The 25184-nt window shown below is 36.6% G+C and overlaps 1 protein-coding gene across 13 annotated transcripts in view; it reads left to right on the top strand.

The window, feature by feature from the left end:
• The window catches only part of PIAS2 (protein inhibitor of activated STAT 2), a 101733-nt gene that overhangs the window by 14135 nt on the left and 62414 nt on the right, over window positions 1–25184 (top strand). For 6 of the 13 annotated variants that reach the window (XM_043558739.1, XM_043558735.1, XM_043558734.1 and 3 more), the window contains exon 2: window positions 19510–19984. In XM_043558739.1, coding sequence (XP_043414674.1) covers window positions 19513–19984 — 472 coding nt within the window. In that variant the 5' untranslated portion in view covers window positions 19510–19512. Of the gene's footprint in view, window positions 1–4736; window positions 4841–15413; window positions 15462–18761; window positions 18964–19509; window positions 19985–25184 lie in introns of those variants that run through there. The other 7 variants (XM_043558746.1, XM_043558740.1, XM_043558736.1 and 4 more) reach the window with 3 other exon arrangements.

Below are 25184 nucleotides of genomic sequence, written 5' to 3'. Positions count from 1 at the left end.
TGGTTTAATCCATGATAACATGATATCATGTTATTTTATAGGTATATAAAATCATGTTATATCTATGTAAGTTTTTATGTGCTTAAACATTTTATACAAATGGAATAATACTGTATTTGGGGTTTTTTATTTATCATTGTTTTTAATTTTCCACTGTATGAATACCATTTTATCCATTCTCTTGTTGGAAGTTTGTGTAGTTTCCATTTTTTTTCTATTACAGTCTCTCACGTTCCTTATCTACACTTTGGAAATCCAAAAAGTTTTGAAAATGCAAAAAAGAAAAATTCTATAAACTTACCCTGCACTGATGTGACACTGTCTGGGAATTTAGTGATCTCATTTAGTATAAATATTTGTATATTTCACCATACAAATTCTAGGAGTAGAATTGCTGGGATTTAAGGGTGTGTGTATCTTCAAATACTGGATGATGCTAGATTGTTTTCTAAAGATTGTGTCAATATTTGCTCTCTCCATCAATGCAGAAGTTTTCATTGCTTAGCTTTCTTGCTAACACTTAACTTTTATCAAATTGAAAGTTTTTGCCAATGAGTATAAAATTTCACTTGTTGGATTTTAATGTTTTCCTTTGGTAAGAAGGTGAGCATCTTTTATTATGCTTATTACCATTTTCTTAACTCTTCGGAGATTCTAATTGCCTATTCTGTGTCTTTTGCCTGTGTTTGTACTAGCATACATTTTTTTTTTTTTTTTAACTAATTTGTAATAGTTCTACAATCGGATCTGTCTGCTTTCTGGATTCTGATCTCTTAGTCTGTGCTAACAGCACCATCAAATTGTCTTAGTGTCTCTTAACTCTGTAACAACTTCCACAAAAACTTCTGTTGCTCTAGGGCGTTCATATAGAAAATACATAGATCGTGAGAGTACAGCTGAATGATTTTTTTTCAATATAACCATCTGTAGATGAAGAAATTGAACATTACCAGTACCCTAGAGACTCCTCTTGAGTTCCCTCCCAATGACTAACCTCTGGCTCCTGAAAGATACTACTGGCTTGATGTTAGTCTTAGATTAGTTTTGTCTATTTTTTGAGCGTTATATAAATGGAATTGTATGATGTATATATTGTTTGCGTCTGACTTTTTTCTCAATTTTGTTTACAAGACTCATTTGTAGGTAGTTGTAGTTTGTTCATTCCTTTCCACTAGCAAAATAAGGGTTCCAGTTGTTCCATGTTCTTTCTTGTCTACTCTTTTAGTTTTAGACATTTTGGTGAATGCTTGGTGATTTTAATTTGCATTCTCCTAATGAGTAATGATTTTAAGCCCTTTTTAATATATTTATTGCCCATTTGGCAGTCTTTATTAACATGACCTGCCAGATTTTTTGCCCATTTTTGGGCCATCTATCTTTTTCATACTGATTTGTAGGAGTTCATCATATATCCCAGATATCAGCTTTTGCAGGTTTATATTTTGTTAGTAATCTTCTCGATTCCCCAGCCCTATAAGTCTATTCAAAGATCTTGACTTCTCAACCTATCCATTGCCCTTTCCCCATTGGCAAATATTTCTAGGCGAAAAGAGGCATCAAATGTTGGACTCTATTTTCTAGACTTCCCTTCTTTCCACAGTGTTGGCCTCTCACGTCCTTGCTGACTTGATAGTGCTTCATGCCTTCAGATGGATGTTTTTCATACTATATTCCGTTTATAAATTTTCACAGAGAGGGTTGGTCTCAAACTGTTTACCCATCACTGAGGGATAAGAAGTAGGTCAGTTCCTCCTCCCTTGTAGTTCTTGAGGGAACTTCTTGGCTGTTTGATCCTCTGTATAATTTTAAAATCATTTTTTTTAAGTTATGTAGACGCATACAAACATGCACAATCTGTTGGGATTTTGATGAGAAATGCACTGAATCTGTAAGCCAGTTTGGAGAGAATGAAATTTTCTTGACCATGAACATTGTGATCTTCATTTATTTAGGTCTTTTACAATATCTTTCATAAAGTTTTGTAATTTTCTTCCATTAAGCTATTGCAAATATTTTGTTAGATTTATTTTTAGGTGCTTTATTTTTTTGTATCAAATCATAAATTATGTCTTCATAATTTTCTACCTTGCTGGTATGTAGAAGCACAATTTGACTTTGTGTAACAACCTTGCTATACTCCTAAATGTGATAAATTATCTGTAGAATTCTTTTGGATTTTCTGTGTAGACAGACCTATCTGTGAATAATCACGTCTTTGTTTCCTCCTTTCCAATTCTTATGCTTTTTTTTTTTTCTTTCTTTCTTTTTCTTGTCTTAATGTGCTGGCTAGGATCTCCAGTACAATGTTGAATAGAAGCGGTGATGGGGGCATCCTGATCTTGTTCCTGATTTTAAAGGGAATGCTTTCAAAGTTTCACAGTTAAGTATGATGCTTGCTGTAGGTTTATTGTAGATAATCTTTTCAGGTTAAGGATGTTCCTTTCTATTACTAGCTTGCTAAAGGAAAAAAAAAAGTCTTGAATGGATGTTGAATTTTATCAAAAGCCTTCTCTGCATTTTTTGAGATGTTTTTCTTTTATAACCTGTTAACATGGTGAAATATGTATAATTTCAAGTATAAAGTCAACCTTGATTTGTTTCCTTTTTCATTATTGGACTCAAATTGAAGATAGTGAATTTAAGTTTTTTCTGATAATTAGTAATATTGACTTATAATTAAAAAAATACATTTTTCTTCTTGTGGAAGAATTTATTTAAGATTAGAGTGATCTGTTTAAGTGTTTGGTAGACTCCCTGGTAAAATTGTTACTGGTGTTTTCTTTGTGGGACACTTCTTAACCACTGATTCAGTTGCTTTGGTTATAGGATTGTTCATATTTTCAGTTCTCAAGGCAGTTTTGGTAGGTTATACTTTTATAGGAAGTTGTCCATTTTATTCACATTCTTGAATTTATGGTATTAAGTTGTTAATCTCTAATTTTGTAGAGTCTGTAGTTAATGTCCCTTTTATCTTTTTTCTTTTAATGCCTTTAAAAAAAAAACTTCTTAAAAAAGAATCAAATCCCTATTTTTTTGTTTTTGTTCCTGTTTTTTAATGCTCTTCATTGTTTCCTTCCCGCCATTCGTTAATTTCTGCTCTTTGTTTCCTTAAACGTCTTTTGGGTTTATTTCTTTTCTTTCTCTAATTTCTTAAGTTGTACGCCTTTTTAATTTTCAGGCTTTTAACATAGGTCTTTATTGCTTTGCCTGCATCACACAAGTTTTGATGCGCAATAATTTCATTATTTTTCACTTGTACTTTACAGTTTTCCACTTTGAATTCTTTAGTTTATGAGTTATTTAAAGATTTTATTTCTAAACACATGGGAGTTTCTTTAGTTGTTGATTTGTAATTGTGTTGGGTTAGGAAGCATGATCTATATGCTACTAATCCTTTGAAATCTCATAAGACTGTGGTCAGTTTTTATTTTTGTTTGTACATGGAAGAGAATTTGTATTTTGCAGTAGTAAGCACAGTTTTATACATGTCTGGTAGTCAGGCTTGTTAATTCTGTTCAAATCTTCTGTATGTTTTTAGAGAGCCGAAGTATGTTAATCTTTTAGCAGAATGTTTTTTTCCCCCAGTTTTTTTCTTGTAGTTCTACCAGTTTTTAAAATATATTTGTTACTAGTACATGGAAGTTTAAGCGTGTATTTTCCTGTTGAGTTGGAATATTTATTCTATGTGGTGACTATGTCTATGAATGCTTTTTATATGACATACTACTGTTTTGTATTATACTATTTTCTTCTGGTCAGCTCACGTTTTCTGATTTTTAAAATTCTCCTTCCTATATTTTTGTGTTCTTTTGTTTTAGTTTTCTCTCTTGTGAATATCATGCTATTGAATTAAAAAAAATTAATCTGCTCTGGTAGTCTTGGTCTTTGTAATTTTTAATTAAACTTTTTTTTTTTTTTAACGTTTATTTATTTTTGGGACAGAGAGAGACAGAGCATGAACGGGGGAGGGGCAGAGAGAGAGGGAGACACAGAATCGGAAACAGGCTCCAGGCTCCGAGCCATCAGCCCAGAGCCTGACGCGGGGCTCGAACTCACAGAGTGCGAGATCGTGACCTGGCTGAAGTGGGACGCTTAACCGACTGCGCCACCCAGGCGCCCCAACTTTTTATGAAGATAATAGTTTGCTCACAGTTAAGAAATAGTACAGAGACATTTCATGTAGTCTATACCTAGTTTCCCATAGTGGTAACATCTTGCAAAACCATATCAATATCACAAGGATATTGACATTGACACAATCAAGATATGGACCATTTCCATCACTATAAGGATTCCTCAGTATTGTCATTTTTATCACCACACCCACTTTCTTCCCATTCCCTTAATATCTCGGACCCACTCATCTGTTCTTCATTTCTATGGTTTTATCTTTTCTAAGAATGTTATATACATGGAATCATACAGTATGTCACCTTTGGGTTTGTTTTTTGTTGCTTTGTTTTTGTTTTCATTCAGCATCATTCTCTGGAGATTCATGCGTGTTGTTATATGTATTAATAGGTTTGGATTTGTTTAACCATTTACCTGTTGAAAGACCTCCGTGTTTAGAGTTTTGGGCTGTTACAAATAAAAGTGCCTTAAGATTTTGCAAAAGTTTTTTTGTAAACATAAGTTTTCATTTCTCTGGGATAAATATCCAGGAGTGCAGTTCCTGGGTTGTATGGTTATTGTATATATAGTTTTTTAAGAACTTGCCAAACTGTTTTCCAGAGTGGCTGTACCATTTTACATCCCTACCAGCAATGTATGGAGTGATCCAGTTTCTCAGCATCCTCGCCAGCATTTGGTGTTATCACTGTTTTTCATTTTAGTCATTCTGGTATGTATCTAGTGATCCTTCCGTGAGGTTTTAATTTGCATTCCCCTGGTGGCTATAATGATACTGAACATATTTTCATGTGCTTATTTTTTATCTGTATATCCTTATTGATGAAATGTCTCTTCATGCCCTTTGCTCTTTTTAAATTGGATTTTTTTTCTGTTGAGTTTTGACAGTTCTAGATATATTCTAGATACCAGTCCTTTGTTAGATAATGTGGTTTGCAAATACTGTTGCCAAGCCTGTTGACTGTCTTTTCATCTTTTTAACAGGGTCTTGCAGAGCACAGGTTTTTAATTTTGATGAAGTCCAATGTATCATTTTTTCTTTTGTGGATTTTGCTTTGAATGTCAAGTCTAAGAACTCTTTGCCTAGCCCTAGCTCTTGAAGATTTTCTTCTGTATAGCTTTATTCTAACATTTAAGTCCATGATTCATTTGGAGTTAATTTTTGTATGAAATGTAAGACATAGTGGGATGCATAATTTGCTTCAGCACCATTCGTTGAAAGGCAGTCTTTCCTCCACTGAGTTACTTTTGCATCTTTGTCAAAACCTCTTTGGGCATGTTTGTGTAGGTCTGTTTCTGGGTTCTCTGTTCTGTTCAATAGACCTATGTGTTACTTCTGCTAATAACACATAGTCTTGATTACGAGCTACGTTGTGAAATGAAATAGACTGATTTCTATTTTTTTAAAATTGTTTAAGTTCTTCTAGTTTCTTTGTCTTTCCAGAAAAATTTTAGAATAATCTTATCTATATAAAGAAGTCTTGGTGGGCTTTGGGCAGAAACTGTTAAATCTGTGTCAGTTTAGGGAAAATTGATGTAGTTCCTTTGTTGAATCTTAAAAGCCATGGAGAATCCATTCATTTAGATTTTCTTGGACCTCTTTCATTAGCATTTTGTAGTTTTCAGTATATAATTCCTGTGTATGTTTTACTTTTAAACATGCATTTTCATTTTTTGGGGAGTGATTATGAATAGTATCATGTTTTTAACTTGTGTTTTTACCTGTTCTTTGTTAGTATATAGAGATGTGATTGGTTATTTGTGTGTTGGTCTTGTCTCCTGTGACCTTGTTGAAGTCAGTTATTGGTTTTAAGAGTTGTTTTATAGAGTCTTAAGGGATTTGCAAATACAGGCAATTAAAATTTTTTTTTCTTTCCAAACTATATGCCATTTATTTCCTCTTCTTGTCTTTTCCCTTATCCAGAACTTACAGTACTATGTTGATTAACAGAGCGAGAATCGGTATTCTTGCTTAATTTCCAATTTTGGGGTGATGTGTTCAGTCTTTTCCCGTAAAGCGTAATGTTAGCTCTAGATATGTTGTAGGTAATTTCTATCAAGTTGAGGACGTTCTATATTCCTGTTTTTCTGAGAATTTTTGTTGTGAGTGGGGGGTGTTGAATTTATTAAATTCATTTTCTGCATTGACTGTTTTGATCATAGGGTTTTCTTCTTTTAGCTATTAATAAGGTATACTGCATTGATTTCAAACATTGAACTAGCCTTGTATCCCTGGAATAAACTTCACTTGGTCGTGGTATATAATTTTTTTGTATATTACAAAATTCTGTTTGGTAACATTTTGTTAAATATTTTAACATCCATAGTTGTGATGGATATTGGTTTGTAGTTTTATTTTTATACTACTTTTGTCTGGTTTTGCCATCAGGGTAATATTAGATTTATAAAATGAATTTAGAAGTATTCTCTCATCTTCTGTTTTCTGGAAGAAATTATGACAAATTAGTGTTAATTCTTTTTTTTTTAAGTTTATTATTTTGAGAGAGAAACAGAGAGAGAGCACATGCATGGGCAGGGCAAGAGCAAAGGGAGACAGACAGACTCCCAAGCAGGCTCCATGCTGTCAGCACAGAGCCTGATGCAGAGCTTGAACTCACAAACTGAGATCAAGACCTGAGCTGAAACCAAGAGTCGGACACTTAACCTACTGAGCCACTCAGACACCCCAATATTAGTTCTCCTTTAAATGTTGGGTAGAATTCTCCAGTAAAACCATTTAGTCCTGATCATTTCTTTTTTGGAAGTTTTAAAATTATGAATTAAATTTCCTGAGTAGTTGGTGGGGTATTAAAATTATCTATTTCATTTTGGGTGAGTTGGGTAGTTTGTATTTTTCAAGGGATTAGTCCTTTTTTTTTTTTTTTTTTAAATTTTTTTTTCAATGTTTTTTATTTATTTTTGGGACAGAGAGAAACAGAGCATGAATGGGGGAGGGGCAGAGAGAGAGGGAGACACAGCATCGGAAACAGGCTCCAGGCTCCGAGCCATCAGCCCAGAGCCTGACGCAGGGCTCGAACTCACGGACCACGAGATCGTGACCTGGCTGAAGTCGGATGCTTAACCGACTGCGCCACCCAGGCGCCCCAGTCCTTTTTTTTTTTTTTTTTTTTTTAATATTTTTAAAAGTTTATTTATTTTTGAGAAAGAGAGTGCAAGTGAGGGAGGGGCAGAGAGAGATTGAGACACAGAATCCGAAGCAGGCTCCAGGCTCTGAGCTGTCAGCACCGAGCCTGACATGGGAGCCTGGCACAGGGTGAGATTATGACCTGAGCAGAAGTTGGATGCTCAACCTACTGAGCCACCAAGGCGCCCCAAGTCCTTTTCATATAAATTGCCAAATTCCTGTGTATAGAGTTGTTCTTAGTATTCTTGTACTATCTTTTTGATGCCTGTGGTTTCTGTAGTGGTATCTCCTAATCTTGCTGTTTTAATTGGAAAGTTTATTTCATTTTTATTTGTTGGGATTATTGATGTATTTATATTGTATTTGTATTTACTCCTTTATTCTGTGCTATCCATTTTTTGTGTGTTTTGTCTCCCCATCTGTTTTCTTGCCACCTTTTGGGCTGATATTTTCCTGCCCTCTTTCTCATGTTTCCTGCCATTTGCTTTCTCACGTACTCTTAGAGTTTTCTTAATTTTCTTTTGAAATTTTAATACGTGTAAGTCTAAAACTATCCTATTTTAATCTACAGAATACTTCAACCTGCTCTCCACTCTACCAACCTACACACATGCCATTGTTGCCTGGCAGTTTTGTTCTGTCATTTCTTAACCTCACAAATTTGATACTGTAATTTTATATAGTAAATATATGTTTAAGCTAATCGCCTCGTTCCTGGGTTTGTCATTTTCTTTGCTTATCATTCTGCTACCTTAGATTCCTCTGGTTCAGCAGTGATGAGCTTTTTACTTTCCCTTCCCTGTGTTAGACATGCTTTCTTCCTCAAAGGCTTTTGCACCTGTTGTGGCCTATGCTTTGGAATGCTTTTCCTTATATACCCATTGGGTGCCTTGTTACTCCTTCAGTTACTTATTCAATTACCTTCTGAATGAGACCTTCCCTCTTTAAAATTGCACATCCTTTACCTTTTCATTATGTTTCCTTTTTTCCATTATTTTTGTTCTTTGTATTCATCACCACCTGCCATATTATATATTTTGTTTTTTATGATAAGTTTTAATCTGTGAAACCCTTCAACTCATTATTCATTGGAATTTTATTATATTTGTAAAATAAAGTTGAGGATTATTGACATATTTTCAGTGTTTACTATTTTTATTTTGTAACATGATATATTCCTTAATTTATTCAAGGGTTCATTTATGTCTTGTTGCTTTTATGCAGCTCTTGCAAAATTTTTAAATTTATTCCTTTGCATTTTATATTTTTGTTACTTAGACTTATCTTTGCATTTTATATTTTTATGTTATTTAGACTTTTTAAAATACTGGTTTTCCTTATCAGTCACTTAAAAATCTATTTGATGTAGAGAAAACTACAAATTTTCTTAACTTAGTATTATTAGGTCTTATTTTTCAGTGGATTTCTTTATTTTTCCTTTTTTTAAAAAATTCTTTTAATGTTTATTTTTGAGAGAGAGAGAGAGAGAGAGAGAGAGAGACATACACACACACACACACACACACACACATAGTATGAACAGGGGAGGGGCAGGGAGAGAGGGAGACACAGAATCTGAAGCAGGCTCCAGGCTCTGAGCTGTCAGCACAGAGCCTGACGCAGGACTCAAATCCATGAATTGCAAGATCATGACCTGAGCCAAAGTCGGATGCTTAACCAACTGAACCACGCAGGCGCCCCTTCTTTACATTTACAGTGTAGAAAGTTCTGTCATTTGCAAATGATATATGTTACTTCTTTTATTTTTTTAAATGTTTATTTAGAGAGACAGAGAGGATGAGCGAGTGAGAGACTATGTGCAGGTGGGGAAGGGGCAGAGAAGGAGAGAGAGAGAGCATCCCAAGCGGGTTCCATGCTTTCAGTGCAGAGCCCAGTGTGGGGCTTGATCTTACAAACCGTGAGGTTATGACCTTAGCCAAAATCAAGAATCAGACATTTAACCAACTGAGCCACCCATGCACCTCTAAATGTTACTACTTTTGTAGTAGACAATTTGTATTGTCTAGATACCTCAGAATAACTTTCAATGAGAAAACTTATCTTTTGTAGGTGTTTATGATATAGTGTTTCATCTTTAAAGGTGATATTTGCTACTGATTTCTGATAGCTACCCTTTATCATGTTAACAGAGTTTCATTCTGTTGAGAAGTTTTATCAATAATGGATAGATAGGACTTCTTCAAACGCCTTTCTGGCATTAATGCAGATTAATCATATGGCTTTTTTTTTTTTTTTAACTGACAAATCTTTTTGTATTGTTTTACTTCCTTTATCAATTTTCAGAATAATGAGTTTCTCAACATCCTGTAACAGAGATCAGTGAGCTGTATTTTTTGGTTTTTGGTTTTCTCGTTAAAAAAATTTTGTTTTAATATTTATTTTTTGAGAGACAGAGCATGAGTAAGTGGGGAGCAAAGAGGGAGACACAGAATCTGAAGCAGGTTCCAGGCTCCGAGCTGTGAGCATGGAGCCCAGTTCAGGGCTGGAACCCAGGAACTGTGAGATCGTGACCTGAGCCAAGTCAGATTGAGCCACCCACGTGCCCCTGGGTTGGTTGGTTTTTTTTTTTTTTTTTAAGTAGGCTTCATGCCCAGTGTGGAGCCCAGTGTGGAGCCCAGTGTGGGGCTTGAACTCATGACTCTGAGATCAAGATCTGAGCTGAGATCAAGAATTGGATGCTGAACAGATTGAATCCCCAGGTGCCCCAGTTGTGTATATGTGTTTTATGTATTGTTGTGAACGAATGATTTTTAATGTATTTGATATGTTTGAATTGATGCGGTTTTTGTTGTCTTCGATGGTCCAGTTGTCGTCTTGGGGCTATTGGATTGTTTTCTGTGTCCTTCTGACAAGATTCCAGTAGTGTCTAATAACTTCTTTGCTTTCTGGTATGATAAAATCTTCTAGGCTCATCTTGTGCATTTTCTACCCCTGGCTTGGAGTTAGCCATTTCTTTAAGGAGCCTGGTTTCCTTTTGTGGGAAATGGTATTTAGGTCACAGTCTGTTTTTCCCTACCTTCAAACAAACAATGTTTACTTAATTAAATTTGTAATACTTTTAGATTTATGGAAAAATTAGGAAGATTGTGCAGAGAGTTGCTATATACTAGTTTCCTCCATTCAAGCAAACTTTACTATAGAAAGATTCTTATATTTACAAGGTTGAGAATTCCCCCTGTACCCAGTACTCAGCTTCAGCAATTATCAACTCATCTTTTTTCATGTATCCACTCCCCCCAGTGATTTTTTTTCAAGTTTCAGATATTTTTTATTACTTTCTTAATTGAGGTATAATTGACATATAACGTTATATTAGTTTCAGGTGTACAGCATGATTCACTATTTGTATGTATTGCAAATGATTACCACAATAAATCTAGCAAATATACATCATCTTACAGTTACTAACATTTTTTTCTTAAGTCTTTTTTTTTAAGTTTGTTTATTTTGAGAGAGTCAGAGTGTGCAAGCGGGGGAGGGGCAGAGATAGCAGGGGACAGAGGATCCGAAGCAGGCTCCATGCTGTCAGCCGAGAGCCTGATGCAGAGCTCAAACCCACGAACCATGAGATCATGACCTGAGCCGAAGTCAGACACTTAACTGATTGAGCCACCCAGGCACCCAACTAAAAATTTTTTCTTAGGAGAACTTTTAAGATCTCTCTTAGCAACTTTCAGATATACAATATGCTATTACTAACTATACTCATCGTGCTGAACATGACATCCTCATAACATTTAATTTATAACTGAAAGTTTGTACCTTTTGATCCCTTTCACCCATTTCCTCCCTCCCCCCACCCCAACCAAAACCACCAAACTGTTCTGTGAGCTTGGTTTTCTTGTTTTTGTTTTGTTTTTAGGTTCCACATTTGAGACCATATGTTATTTGCCTTTCTCTATATGACTTATTTCACTTAGCATAATGCCCTCAGGGTCTGTCCATGTTTTCACAAATGGCAAGATTTCATTCTTTTATATGACTGAGTAATATTCCATTGTGTGTGCGTAAGCTGCTATATATATAAAGCTGTGAGGTGTATGTGTATATGTACAGCTTCTTTATTCATTCCGTTTTTGGACACTTAGGTTGTTTCCATATCTTGGCTATTGTAGGTAAATAATGCTGCAGCAAACTTGGCAGGGGTGCATATATCTTTTCAAGTTAGTGTTTTCATTTTCTTCAGGTAAATACCTGAATGGAATTCAGTGGAATCGCTGGATCTTTTTACAGTTTTATTTTTAATTTTTTGAGGACCCTCCATGCTGTTTTCCATAGTGGCTGCACCAATTTACACTGCGGCCAGCAGTGCACAGCGGTTCCCTCTTCTCCACATCGTCACCAACGTTTGTTATTTCTTGTCTTTTTTGATAGTAGCCATTCTGACAGGTGTGGGGGATATCTCATTGCGGTTTTGATTTGCATTTCCCTGATGATGAGTGATGTTGAACATCGTTTCATGTCCTTGTTGACCATTTTTTTAAATGTCTATTTGAAAAGTGTCTATTCAGATTTTCTGGCCAATTTTTAAAAAGTATTTAAATTCCACTTAGCATACAGTGTAATATTAATTTCAGGTGAATGTATAGGGATTCACCACTTCCATACGACTGGTGCTCATCGCAAGTGCACTCCTTAATCCCCACCACTTATTTTACCCATCCCCCCCCCCCTTCCTTTCTGGCGACTATCAATTCCCTGTAGTTAAGAGTCTTGGTTTGCAGCTCTATTTTTCCCTTTGCTCATGCTTTGCTTCTTAAATTCCACATGTGACTGAAATCATACGGTATTTGTCTTTCTCTGGCTGACTTCTTTCACTTAGCAGAACACTCTTTAGCTCCATCTATGTCCATGCAAATTTGCTCAATTTTTAATTGGATTTTTTGGGTTCTTTTTATGAGTTCTTTATGTATTTTGGATATTAACCCCTTATTGGATACATGATTCGCAAATATTTTCTTCCATTAACATAGGTTGCCTTTTCATTTTGTCGATGGTTTCCTTTGCTTTGTGGAAGCTTTTTAGTTTGATGTAGTTGCACTTAGTGTTTTTGTTGTTGTTGCTTTTGCTGGTGGTGTCAGATTTAAAATAACATTGCCAAGGCCTGTGTCAAGGAGCTTGCCAGCCATGTTTTCTTCTAGGATTTTTATGGATTCAGGTCTTGTGTTCAAGTCTTCAGCCCATTTTGAGTTCATTTTTGTGTATAGTGTAAGATGTTGGTCCAGTTCGTTCTTTAGCATGTGGCTGTTCAGTTTTCCCATATTGAAAAGGCTGTCCTTTCTCCATTGTATAATCTTGGCTCCTTTGTTACGAATTAATTGAGTGTATACGAGTGGGTTTATTTCTGGGCTCTCTATTCTGTTCCATTGATGTATATGTTTTTTCATGCCAGTACCTTACTGTTTTGATTATTTTAGCTTTGTAGCATAGTTTGAAAACAGGGAGCCTGATGCCTTCAGCTTTATTCTATTTTCTCAAGATTGCTTTGACTATTTGCAGTCTTCCCCAAATGATTTTAAAGGAAATCTCATGTATAATCTTATCCATAAATATTTTAATATGCTACTATAAGGATAGAAATCCTCTAAACTAAATAACGTACAAGGTTTATGTTAAGCCATTTTTATTTTCCTGGATTAGACTATATTTGGGTACTTTGAGGGCTTTTGTGTCTATACTCAATGGTAATATTGATGAAAGACTTCGCCGGTCCACATTGGGAAATGAGAAGAAATAGGTGGTATTCTAGGCTCCCTTTTTCATCAGGCTTTTGCTTAAAATTTGGTTGGATGAGTCTGACTCCCTGATGTTTAGAAAACAAAAAACTGCATATTTAAAAAATTTTGTCTTCAACAGATTTTTTTGTTTGCCTTCTAACATGTATTTAACTTAAAAAAATTTTTTTTAATCTTTATTTATTTTTGAGAGAGAGAGAGAGAGAGAGAGAGAGAGAGAGAGAGAAAGCACGAGCAGGAGAGGGGCAGACAGACGGAGAATCTGAAGCAGGCTCCAGGCTCTGAGCTGTCAGCACAGAGTCTGCCGTGGGGCTCGAACTCATGGACCGTGAGATCATGACCTGAGCCAAAGTTGGACTGTTAACCGACTGAGCCACCCAGGTGCCCCCCCAAAAATTTTTAATGTTTATTTACTTTTGAGAGAGAGAGAGAGAGAGAGAGAGAGAGAGAGCGCGCGCGCGCGCAGACGCGCGCACATACCAGTGGGGGAGGGGCGAAGAGCTAGGGAAACAGAATCCTAAGCAGGCTCCAGGCTCTAGGCTCTGAGCTGTCAGCACAGAGTCTGACGCGGGACTCAAACCCATAAACCATGAAATCATGACCTGAGCCGGAGCCGAAGCCGGAGGCCCAACGATTAAGCCACCCAGGTGCCCCTGTATTTAACTTTTTGACTTATTGTTTTGAATAGCTTTTAAGAAACAGAATTCCATCTTTTCCTTGAAGGCTTGGTAGAAACTATTCATTAAGCTGTTTGGTCCAGGTAGATGCTTTTGGAAGTAGTGGGGGCAAAGATAATACATCTCTTCTCTAAATCAGGTGCGTATATTTTTGTAGGAAGTAACTTTAAGTTATTAGAATATAGTTGCATGTGCTGTTTTCTTTGTTTAAAGAAATTTGCTTGGTGTTTGTGGTCTTTAATGTTCTTTTTCTCATTCTCAAGACTGTTTTCTTTCCCTTTTTTGGACCTGATGTTAGAGACTTTTCTGTGTTTGCTATATAATTCATGCTTTTTTAATCTTTTAATTCTTTACTCTTTTGAGGGTGTGCATTACTGTTTCGCTTTTCTAACACTTACTAATTTTAAATTTTGTATTGTATGATAATAGAAGCATTTAGGGAGATGTTCTCCCAAGCTTTGGCTTACTTTATAAATTTTGAAGTGTAGTATTCTCTTTATTTCTTTTATTTTTAAAAAGTTTTTTGCTTTTAAAGTTTATTTTTGAGAGAGGGAAAGACAGCGGGGAGGGACAGAGAGAGAGGGAGAGTTGTATCGCAAGTAGGCTTTATATTCTTGGAGCTTGAACTCACAAACCTTGAGATCATGACCTGAGCCAAAATCAGTAATCAGATACTTAACTGACTGAGCCACCCAGACACCCCTTTATTGTTTCTTTTAATAGTTGATTTTCAGTTTTGATTCCTTCAGCCTAGAGTTAATTTAATCAATGTGTTGTAAGGAAGAGATCCACATATGTTCTCTCAGGTAAAAGGGATTTAATTATAGGGAAAACATGAATTCATAGGAATACAGTGCTACGAACTAAAGCCTCCTGTGACCTCTGAAATGGAAGGAATTAGAGTATTTTTCTAATTTGTCACATAACTTCTCTTATGGCTTGGCCACTCCTTTGATGAATTGGTATACATCTGGTAGTTTTTCTTTATCCATTCCTACTTATAAAAAAAGATGTAAGCTATTTTAATATTGTAGTTGGGGGCCACCTGGGTGGCTCAGTTGGTTAAGTGCCTGACTTTGGCTCAGATCATGATCTTTCAGTTTGTGAAGTCGAGCACCACATTGGACTTTCTGTGGTCAGTGCAGAGCCTGCTTTGGATACTCTGTCCTCCTCTCTCTCTGCCCCTCCTCTGCTCGTTCATGTTCTTTCTCTCTCTCAAAAATAAATAAACATTTAAAAAAATATATTGTTGGGATAGACAGTGTTAATAATGTGATTTATCAGCTTCCCACTGTAGCTCCTTTCCCTACCGTATATAATACATCCTAGCAGATGGAGGATCTACAAAGTTTGTGTTGATCTTTACCATGGCTTCCAACCTATTAGAACTTCCCCAATTCTGAACTACTTGCAGTTTCTGTCTTATGTTTAAGAGTTGAAGAGCAGGGGCACCCGGGTGGCTCAGTCAGTTGAGTGTCCGACTCTTGATTTCAACTCGGGTCATGATCTCACAGTTTGTAAGTACAAGCCTCGTGTTGATCTCTGCCCTGGGAGTATGGAGCCTGCTTGGGATTCATTCATTCATTCATTCATTCATTCATTCTCTCTCTCTCTCTCTCCCTCCCTCCCTCCCTCTCCCCCCTTTTCTCTCTGTCCCTCCCCGACCTGCTTGCTCTCTCAAAAAAAATAAACCTAAAAAAAATAAAGTTGAAGAGCAGTCTCAGAAATCTTCTTACTACTCATTGGGTATTGCATGTGAGTATCATGTTTACTTCCTTAATGAGGTGTTTTCTAAATGTAGCGCTTTTCAACTTGTCTTCACTCCTATAACTAATGTTCCAATTATATGTCCCAGCTTTAATTTTTAAAATAATTTTGTTACTTTAATTTGATAAATAAGGTTGATTTAAAGTTCCAGTTTTTAATTTATATTAGCTTTTCTTTAGAAATCCAGATTGTTTATGTATGTTCTTAAAAATTAGTCATGCCAACATATTTCTAGTTCATAGAATTGCCTTAAAATCAGTTAACAAGTATTTATTGAAATTCTTTTGTGTAGAGCATATAGGAATTGTCACTGAAGTTTTAGGAGACAGACTTTGGGAGGCAGCAGGGTGGACTGGATAAAGTCCATTTGAAAAAAATTACACTAAAAATTATACTAAAGATAGAGACATTAGAGGTTGGTGTAGAACAACAGCTGAAATCCATTCTTGGTAGGATTTGTAGCAGGCCCACCTTACCTGGTGACAGCTGAAATTTGGTTGAAGACTGAGTTAAAAAAAAAAAAAATCCCTTTAAGAAGAAATGGGATCCAGCAAGATTTGTCAAGAAAAATACACCCATAGAACTTGACTTAGCTCCATAGAGAAGTATCTTAATAGCAAATGCTAACTAGAGGAGAGTTTTTGCTGTTGTTTGTTTTTGAATAGAAATAGATGACCAGAGGGATGAAGTGACTTTTCCAGCATCCTGAGTTTTGATGCCAGGACTTGACCTACATGCAATTACTAATTGCTGTTGTGAGGTTTTCCACAGGACACCACTGGCTCAAAGTCGTCCTTTTTCAGCAGTACTTCACCTTTGCAGTATTTTGCAATACAGAGAATGCCCTTTTCTGGTTTCCTTTGCCCTTCCCCAAACCAAGGGATTTTTTTTTTTTTGCTTCAGAATTTCCTGATTCCACATTCATGTGCTGCGTTCTTATCTCTTCCTTTTTGTTTATATATTTACAATAGTTAGTAGAGCCAATTGCATTAGCATTCTTTGCCAGATAAAGTTACCATTGGAAAATAAATGATATGAGACCTCCCAGAAATTCAGTTTTGAGATCACAGCTTAGGGTGACTTTGTGTTCTTTTTTGTCATTTCTGTAAAACAAGTCTCCTTGGGGCGCCTGGGTGGCGCAGTCGGTTAAGCGTCCGACTTCAGCCAGGTCACGATCTCGCGGTCCGGTCCGTGAGTTCGAGCCCCGCGTCAGGCTCTGGGCTGATGGCTCGGAGCCTGGAGCCTGTTTCCGATTCTGTGTCTCCCTCTCTCTCTGCCCCTCCCCCGTTCATGCTCTGTCTCTCTCTGTCCCCAAAATAAATAAACGTTGAAGAAAAAAAAAAAAAAAAACAAGTCTCCTTAAAGACTATCCGAAAATAAGGAGAGAAGCAAAGTAATGAATTCGGAGTTAGATTTCTTTAGAAAGTATCACAGATATATCTGTATGACTGCCTTTGTTAGTGTTCTCATGATTTAATGTTGCTTATGCTACTGTAATAATATAAGCCAGCTTCAACTGAAGTATTAGGATTGGGGACTTTGGGAAAGGTGCACTGCATTGTTGCTTGGGAAGGCATTTGGCAAAGCCGTCCTGGTCCTTTTTATACGTGAAACCTTGAGTAAACTGTAACTTGACATAGGCCAAGAATGTTCTTATTTTTCATCATTGTTGTCCATAGCATTGGGGTAAGATTAGATAAAATCCTCATTTTAACATATGGAGGAAATGGAAGTGAGTTGAAGTGGAATGGCCATGGTATATGTTGCTGTTAGAGAATGATTTAGGCTGTGTAGTTCAGTGTGGTAACTGTGGGCTGCTGAGGCTCTGAAGCACTTGAAAGTTGTTAGTCCAAATGGAGATATGCTCCAAGTGTAAAATATACTGGATATTGAAGACTTAGTATTAAAAAGCATCTGAGACTTTTTTAAAAAAATGGATTACTTTTAAATCACAAAAGTTGATTACATGGGGAAATAATATTTTTGATAAATTGGGTTAAATAAAGCATATGAAAATTTTAACTTTTACTGTAACTGCTAAATATTTAGAATTAAATATGTGGTTCCTATTTCAATTGGACAGTGCTAGTTGAGTATAAAAAATGGTTGCTAGGATTGCAGCTTCTAGGATTACAATGTTCTCTGATTTGTACAGTATAAAATACGGAGATATATGAAGGAGAACTATGATACAGCTTGTACATGCAGAGTACTTTGACATATTTAAATTTGTTTGCATTTTAGAAAACTAACAAGTATCATTCTTGACAACTATTTAAAAGCCATCCAGAGTTTAAACAATTGCTACTGGGCTATCCATGAGACGTAAAAGTGCAGAACTGAGGACCTACATGAATCAGTATCAGCTGTAGGTATTGCCCTGCATACTTACCAGATTGAGAAGGAATCCCAGGTAGCTGTGGAGTGTGTAGCACTGAGGAGAGGTGGGCAAATAATCCTTAGGGACGATTTGTGAGGGTCAACTCAGGTCTTACTCTTCTTTCTGACTAGATGGGGCGCTTGTGTACCAGTAAATCTGACCCGAGTGTGGTTTAACCTCCCAAATTCTGAGAATCACTAGTAGATGGATGTAAGAGGCAGCCAGTTATTAAAAGTATCTGCTAGGGGCGCCTGGGTGGCGCAGTCGGTTAAGCGTCCGACTTCAGCCAGGTCACGATCTCGCGGTCCGTGAGTTCGAGCCCCGCGTCAGGCTCTGGGCTGATGGCTCAGAGCCTGGAGCCCGTTTCCGATTCTGTGTCTCCCTCTCTCTGCCCCTCCCCCGTTCATGCTCTGTCTCTCTCTGTCCCAAAAATAAATAAACGTTGAAAAAAAAATTAAAAAAAAAAAGTATCTGCTAGGTTTTGTTAATAAATAGATGGCGAGATGTGAAGCAAGAACTGCTTGTAAACTTCATCTTATACCCAAGACCAAGTTAGCAGAGTGGCATGGGGAGAATCTTGCCCTTTAAGATTTATGACCGATCCTTTCCTTGCTTTTCAGAGGTCTTTTCCTCATTGGATACTCAGCTGGGGATTTCACTTGTTTGAGAAGTGTGCTAAATAAGATGTATGTGAATTTTAGCTTTAATATTTAAAAATGACTTATTTTCTTACTGTTAGGGTCAGGCGTAAGGCAGGGTAAAGATAGGAGTCAGAGGCTAAAAAGTTTTAGCAGTCAAAGGCTTTATTTGGGAACTAAGGTCTCGGGCGAGGGTCTGTGACGCAGAGAGAGAGAGAGAGAGAGAGAGAGAGAGAGAGAGAGAGAGAGGTCAAGGAAGTCGCACCCAGGTGTGGTGGGGTGGGGTTTTTAAGCCGCAGCGTTCCGGGTTTAGGTCCGGGTGGGCCTTTTTCGCGGCAGGTCGTGCTGTCGCTCGGTGATTGGTTGACCTCCAATTCGTTCTGGCACGCTACTGGGGGCTTTTCATTGGGTTGCGCTGGCAAGATGGCCGCCCCCTCTACTGTGGTTCCAAGGACACCCTAACACTTACGTGGTCTGTTCCTCAATAATTTGAGTTGGGATGAAAAATTCGTTGGATTTTGAATCACAATTTTGTCTTGATTTTGCAGATTTACTGCTTTGCCTCAGAAGTTACGCTTATAGTTTTTGCAAAAATCTAATTTTTTGTTTGGTTAATTTATGACAGTACTGTAACAAACATTACATTGTGTGTTGATAGGGCTTACTTTTGAAAAGAAAATTTTCATTGGTTATAAATTTCATAGGCGTAAAGCAAGTATGCGTTTACACTTGAGCATAATCAGATAATGAGGTGGTTAGTAGAAACCGATAGACCGTAGATTATCAAAATTAAGAATACAGCAAAACATAACACCATAACTTGAATATAACTTGGACAGGCAGTGGCTCTATAAATAGGATCAGTTCTAAGTGGTATGTGAAAATGCTGGTTATTGGCGTATACCAGTTGATAAAATGCTGGTAAATCAGATTTTACAGTCTGTCTTAGTTGGATGGAGTTTTTATAAGCTTGGGGATGACTCTTGGCTTATGTCCTTTTTTTTTCCTTTCCTTTTAGAATATGGTTTCTAGCTTTAGGGTTTCTGAACTACAAGTGTTACTAGGCTTTGCTGGACGGAATAAAAGTGGACGCAAGCATGACCTCCTGATGAGGGCGTTGCATTTGTTGAAGAGTGGCTGCAGCCCTGCGGTTCAGATTAAAATCCGAGAATTGTACAGACGCCGATATCCACGGACTCTTGAAGGACTTTCTGATTTATCCACAATCAAATCTTCGGTTTTCACTTTGGATGGTAGCTCATCACCTGTAGAACCTGACTTGGCCGTGGCTGGAATCCACTCGTTGCCTTCCACTTCAGTTACACCTCACTCGCCATCCTCTCCTGTTGGTTCTGTGCTGCTTCAAGATACTAAGCCCACGTTTGAGATGCAGCAGCCATCTCCCCCAATTCCTCCTGTCCATCCTGATGTGCAGTTAAAAAACTTGCCCTTTTATGATGTCCTTGATGTTCTCATCAAGCCCACGAGTTTAGGTAAGTGTTAGAGAAATCAATTCCTTGTAGATGAGAGAATAAATAAAGCAAGAGGCTTTCAACTATTGATTAATGATTTGCTATTACTACTATAAAATTGAGACATTAATGCCAAATAAATGCCAGATAAGAAATATTGGCAACCATGACGGAAATCTAATATAAAACTGTTCATTCATCATACCAGCATTCTTATGACTTAGAACTCAAATTGCTTCTGCCTATATAGGAACAGATACAAATATTACTTACTGTCTGTAATTGGTATTTTGATGCTTTTACAGAGATTCAGTTTCTGTTTAACATAGTGTTTAGACTACTTTCCTAAGAAATAAACCTTTCATACTTCATTTTTTTCTAAATTGGCATGCAGAGTTTAGGTTTTTATTTAATACCCATCAACTGCTCAGAAAATTTAATGGATTTTATCATTACTAAAAATTGATACATGGGACTTTAACAAATTTTTACCAACATTGATGGCTTCTTTGTTGTAATGGTATGATTTTTTTTTTTTTTTACCACCTAATGAAATTGTTTATAGAGTTATTGGGATTTATTGATGAAATAAATTGTTTGGGAGATGGCGTTTCATAGTTAATTTGGGAGATTTTTTTTTCCCCCATCCTGGGAAAAACCCTTTTTATTTGGGTTTTTATTTCCAGTCATCTGAAAATTCTCTTAAATATATCAATGTGCTTTTTTCCTTTTGTTTAGCATTATGCTGCTGTATATCTTGATTGAGCCAGAAGGAAATTTTGAGGGGTAGGGCTTGTTAATAGGGTTGGTATGGCCTGATTGATGGTAAGCCAAGGTGGCTATGCTTTTCCCAGCCCCTTTATCCTCACTTTATCTTTTTTTCTTTTTCTTTCTTTCTTTCTCTTTCTTTCTTTCTCTCTCTCTCTCTCTCTCTCTCTCTCTCTCTCTCTCTCTCTCTCTTTTTCTTTCTTTCTATTTAATTTTGAGAGAGAGTGAGCAGGGGAGGTGCAGAGAGAGAGGAGGATAGAGGAACCGAAGCAGGTTCTGTGCTGACAGCAGAGAGCCTGATGTGGGGCTCAAACTCACAAACTGGGATTATGAGCTGACCTGAAGTCAGATGCTCAACTGACTGAACCACCCAGGCGCCCCTCCCTCCCTTCTCCTCCCTTTGAATGTTTTTATTTAGCAATACTTAGCCAGACAGAGTAATGCATTTTATTCCTTCATTACATTCATTATGAAGTAAGGGTTCTGTGTTCATGTTTTATTATTTGTGCAAAGTCCTCTGAGTAGAATTATTGTATCAAAGAGTAAGAACATTTTAATTTTAAACTCTTGATAACCTGTTGGTAAATTAGTTCCCAGAAAAGCTGTGCCATTAAAAAAAATTTTTTTTAATGTTTATATATTTTTGAGAGAGAGAGAGAGACAGAGTATGAGCTGGGGAGGGGCAGAGAGAGAGAGGGAGACACAGAATCTGTAACAGGCTCCAGGCTCTGAGCTGTCAGCATAGGGCCTGATCCAGGACTCAAACTCACGAACTGCAAGATCATGACCTGAGCTGAAGTTGGCTGCTTTACCCAACTGAGCCACCCAGGCGTCCCAAAGTTGTGCCATTTTAAACTACACAAACAAAATGAGAGAATGCCTCTCATTGCCTTTCTTCCTGCCTTTATTAGGTATTATTAAAAACAGATCTTGGCAGTTTCAACAGGCAAAAGCTTGTATCTTTAGATTTTTTGTTTTTAAAACATTTTAATTGTTTATTACCCATTTAACTTTCTTTTATGATTTTACGATCATCTTTAACCCTTTTTTTTAAACTGGTTCATTTAACTGGTTAAAATGTTTCCATAATTCTTTTTATTTCTCCCTCTTGTCATGGTTTTTGGTTTATACCAGTGGACAACACGGCTCATTCCCATGTTTCTTTCTCAGCAGTTGTTGCGAGTTTATTTTTTGTATGTATTTTGAGAAAGATTCAGACTGGTAATATGCCTACTAGGAGGCCCTACCTCATGGGACTCCTCAGGAGTATGGCTAAGGTGAGGGTCTTACCTTGGGAGGTAAGAGGGTCTGTGGGGTTGTAGTTAACAGTGGAAGGTACTTAAGAGACATGGTTGCATGCCTAGAAAGAAGACTGGAGAGAAGGTGAATCGTGTGTCTTCTGTGCCTTATTAGCGTCAGTGGTGCACCAAGGGGTGAACTCTGGAGGGTCTTCGTGAGATCTTTCCTCATTTTCCTGCTTTGTTCAAAAATAGAAAATAGTTTTCTTGCTTTTCTGTATTTCAAGAGTTCTGTTTATCTTTATTTTTATGAACTTTATAAACTGATACTTGCTTTATCTACTTTAAAATTTTTCTTAATGTTTATATATTTTTGAGGTGGGGGGAGAGGGGCAGAGAGAGGGAGACACAGATCTGAAGCAGGTTCCAGGCTCTGAGCTGTCAGCACACAGCTGGACATAGAACTGGAACTCATGAACCGCGAGATCATGACTTGAGCTGAAGTCAGACTCTTAACCGACTGAGCCACCAGGGCACCCTGATACTTGTTTTAAAATGAGGCTTAAACATTTCCGTACCCTACCTTCCCTAAAGAGAAGTTTTCTTACTGTATATCATCTTGTTATGTTAGATTGATAAAGCAGTGATCTGAGAAATGCTCTTAGATTTGGAGGCAGAAAGTTAGAAAATCCACATTAGTATATAGTCTGCTAAATGAAAGTGGCAAAAATTTAATCATTTCCAGTAATGACCTTCAATTGAGAATTTTTCGTGTCATATTGTCTAAAGCAGCGTAATGACATCCAGAAGTTTTCTTAAGTTTCATTAATTTGGTTTTATAATATTGAAAATACATTATAAAAATAGAAATTCTGGGAAAGTCCTTTTGTTTGGAATCCTGCTATGGAGAAACCTATTTACATTTGGGAATTGAGAATTTAAAATCCTTAGGAGTCAAGCGATGTCATATCCATATTTCAAAGCACATACTCTTGACATCTGTAAGCCAGTCTGTGTATTTTTGTTTTTATATACAGTTGATTAGATGATTTTTAGGCCATCAGCATATTGTTAGGTAGGAAATTATTGACTACACGAAAGAGAATAGAAGAACCAGGTAGAAAAAATAGACACAAGAGGTAAAAAAAAAAAAATGTCCTTCTAAAACCTCTTGATATTGAAGCCAATAACCCTTTAGTATTGAGGGAATTGCTGTTACAGCATGGCACATACATTGATGCTTAAAGAAAGAACACAGGGTCCCTTGGTGGCTCAGCTGGTTAAGTGTCCTACTCTTGATTTTAGCTCAGGTCATGATCTCACAGTTTGTGAGATTAAGCCCTGCATTCGGCTCTGAGCTGACAGCACCGGAGCCTGCTTGGGATTCTCTCTCCCTCTCTCTCCCTGTCTTTCTCAAAATAAATAAACAACCTTAAAAAAAAAAAAAAAAAAAAAAGAACCCCTAAAACAACCATCATATGTATATTCTATTTAATAAGATACATTGTTACATAGTTTTGCAGTTTGGAATTATTTCCTTTAAGAATGGTTAAAATAAAAATATTTTAGCATTTAAAATGAAAAACTGTGGCATCTAAAAAACATGAGTGTACATAATAGTAAATGACACAGACAGCTTTTCTCCTTCTTTTGTAAGACAGCTTCTTTTAAAGATGCAATCCTTTGGGATTTTTCTATTTAAGAAATTTGTGTTCAATCTGTACAAAAAGAATATATATAAAACATTAAGCTATAAAGGACATCAGTGAAATGAACACTTGTGAAACCACAATTTCATTTAAAAAAAAAATTTTTTTTTTAAACGTTTATTCACTCCTGAGAGACACAGAGAGATAGAGCATGAATGGGGAAGGGGCAGAGAGAGAGGGAGACACAGGATCTGAAGCAGGCTCCAGGCTCCGAGCTGTCAGCACAGAGCCTGACATGGGGCTCGAACTTGCGAACTGCGAGATCATGACCTGAGCCGAAGTCGGACAGACACTCAACTGACTGAGCCACCCAGGCGCCCCCAACTTCGTTTTTTAAAAAGGAACATTGCCAGTATCTTCAAGCCATCTCCTTGCCTTTTCTGAGTTAAATCACTATTCTGAATTTATGTTCCTCTTCTTTGCTTGTTTTACCATATGTGTATATGCATTTTTTAAAAAAGTAATGTTAATTGACTTTTGAAATTAGGTGATGGTATATATATTCTTTTGTGGCTAGCTCTTTTTGTTCACTCTGCCTGAAAGCATTATATGTTGATACATCTGGCTGTTGGTATTTTGTGAAATACCTTCAATATATTTTGAGCCTTTCATTCCTTAAAATCTCCTCATTTTGCTCCTCAGATTACAGAAGTAATTTATGCTAGTAATTGAAAATTCAATAGAAATATAACGGAAAAGGAAAGCCCCTCATAATGTCATCTGTTACTCAGCTAGAGTTGTATCAATAGTTAACTGTTTTTCTGCATATGTTGTGTCATCTTCTTTTCTCCCTGTTCATTTAAAAAGCTTTTTCTAACTACAGAGCCACTGTGCCACATTTCTAGCGAGAGAGGACTTGTATGCTCTGTGAATACCACCTCCTGGAGCTTTGTATCATGATAATCTTTCTTAATTAACACAGTTTCTTGGAAATATATTATAGATTTGTGGGTTACAGTAGATCTTTTATCTTGTAGATGTGCCATAACTTAACCAGTATTCTGTTGATACACATTTTCAATTTTTTATTATTTATTTGGAAATATTTTGGTATCTAGTATGTGTCAGTCATTATTCTTGTAGTTTTTCAACATTGCACTGTTAACATTTTGCATACGTGGTTCTGAATACTCGTGTGCCTATTTATGAAGTGTAATGTGTCTGTGAAATTGTTGGGTCAAAGAGTTAGGAGTACTTAATATTTTGATATTCAACTTTTGGAGAGAATTTCAGCAGTTGCTTCAGAAGCCTTGTGCCAGTTTATAATCCAGTAGTATATGAATGTGTTGTTTTCTCTACACCGTCATCAGCATTGGTCTTTTAATTTATTATTGGTCTTTTAATCTTTAAAAGTTGAAAAATTAATGAGAATCAGCATCTTTTCATATTCTTAAATTCCCAAGTTATTAGGAAATAGTCATTAAGCTTCTGGGTACAATTAAACAGGTTTAAAGTGGTATGCACATTAATGGAAAGCCATTAAAGTAGAGTCTTACTTCTGAAGAA

This window comes from Prionailurus bengalensis, chromosome D3 (genome assembly GCF_016509475.1).
Source record: "Prionailurus bengalensis isolate Pbe53 chromosome D3, Fcat_Pben_1.1_paternal_pri, whole genome shotgun sequence".
Classification (NCBI taxonomy): domain Eukaryota; kingdom Metazoa; phylum Chordata; class Mammalia; order Carnivora; family Felidae; genus Prionailurus; species Prionailurus bengalensis.
Note: the sequence above shows the minus strand (reverse complement) of the source record. Positions and strands in the feature narration are given on the sequence as shown.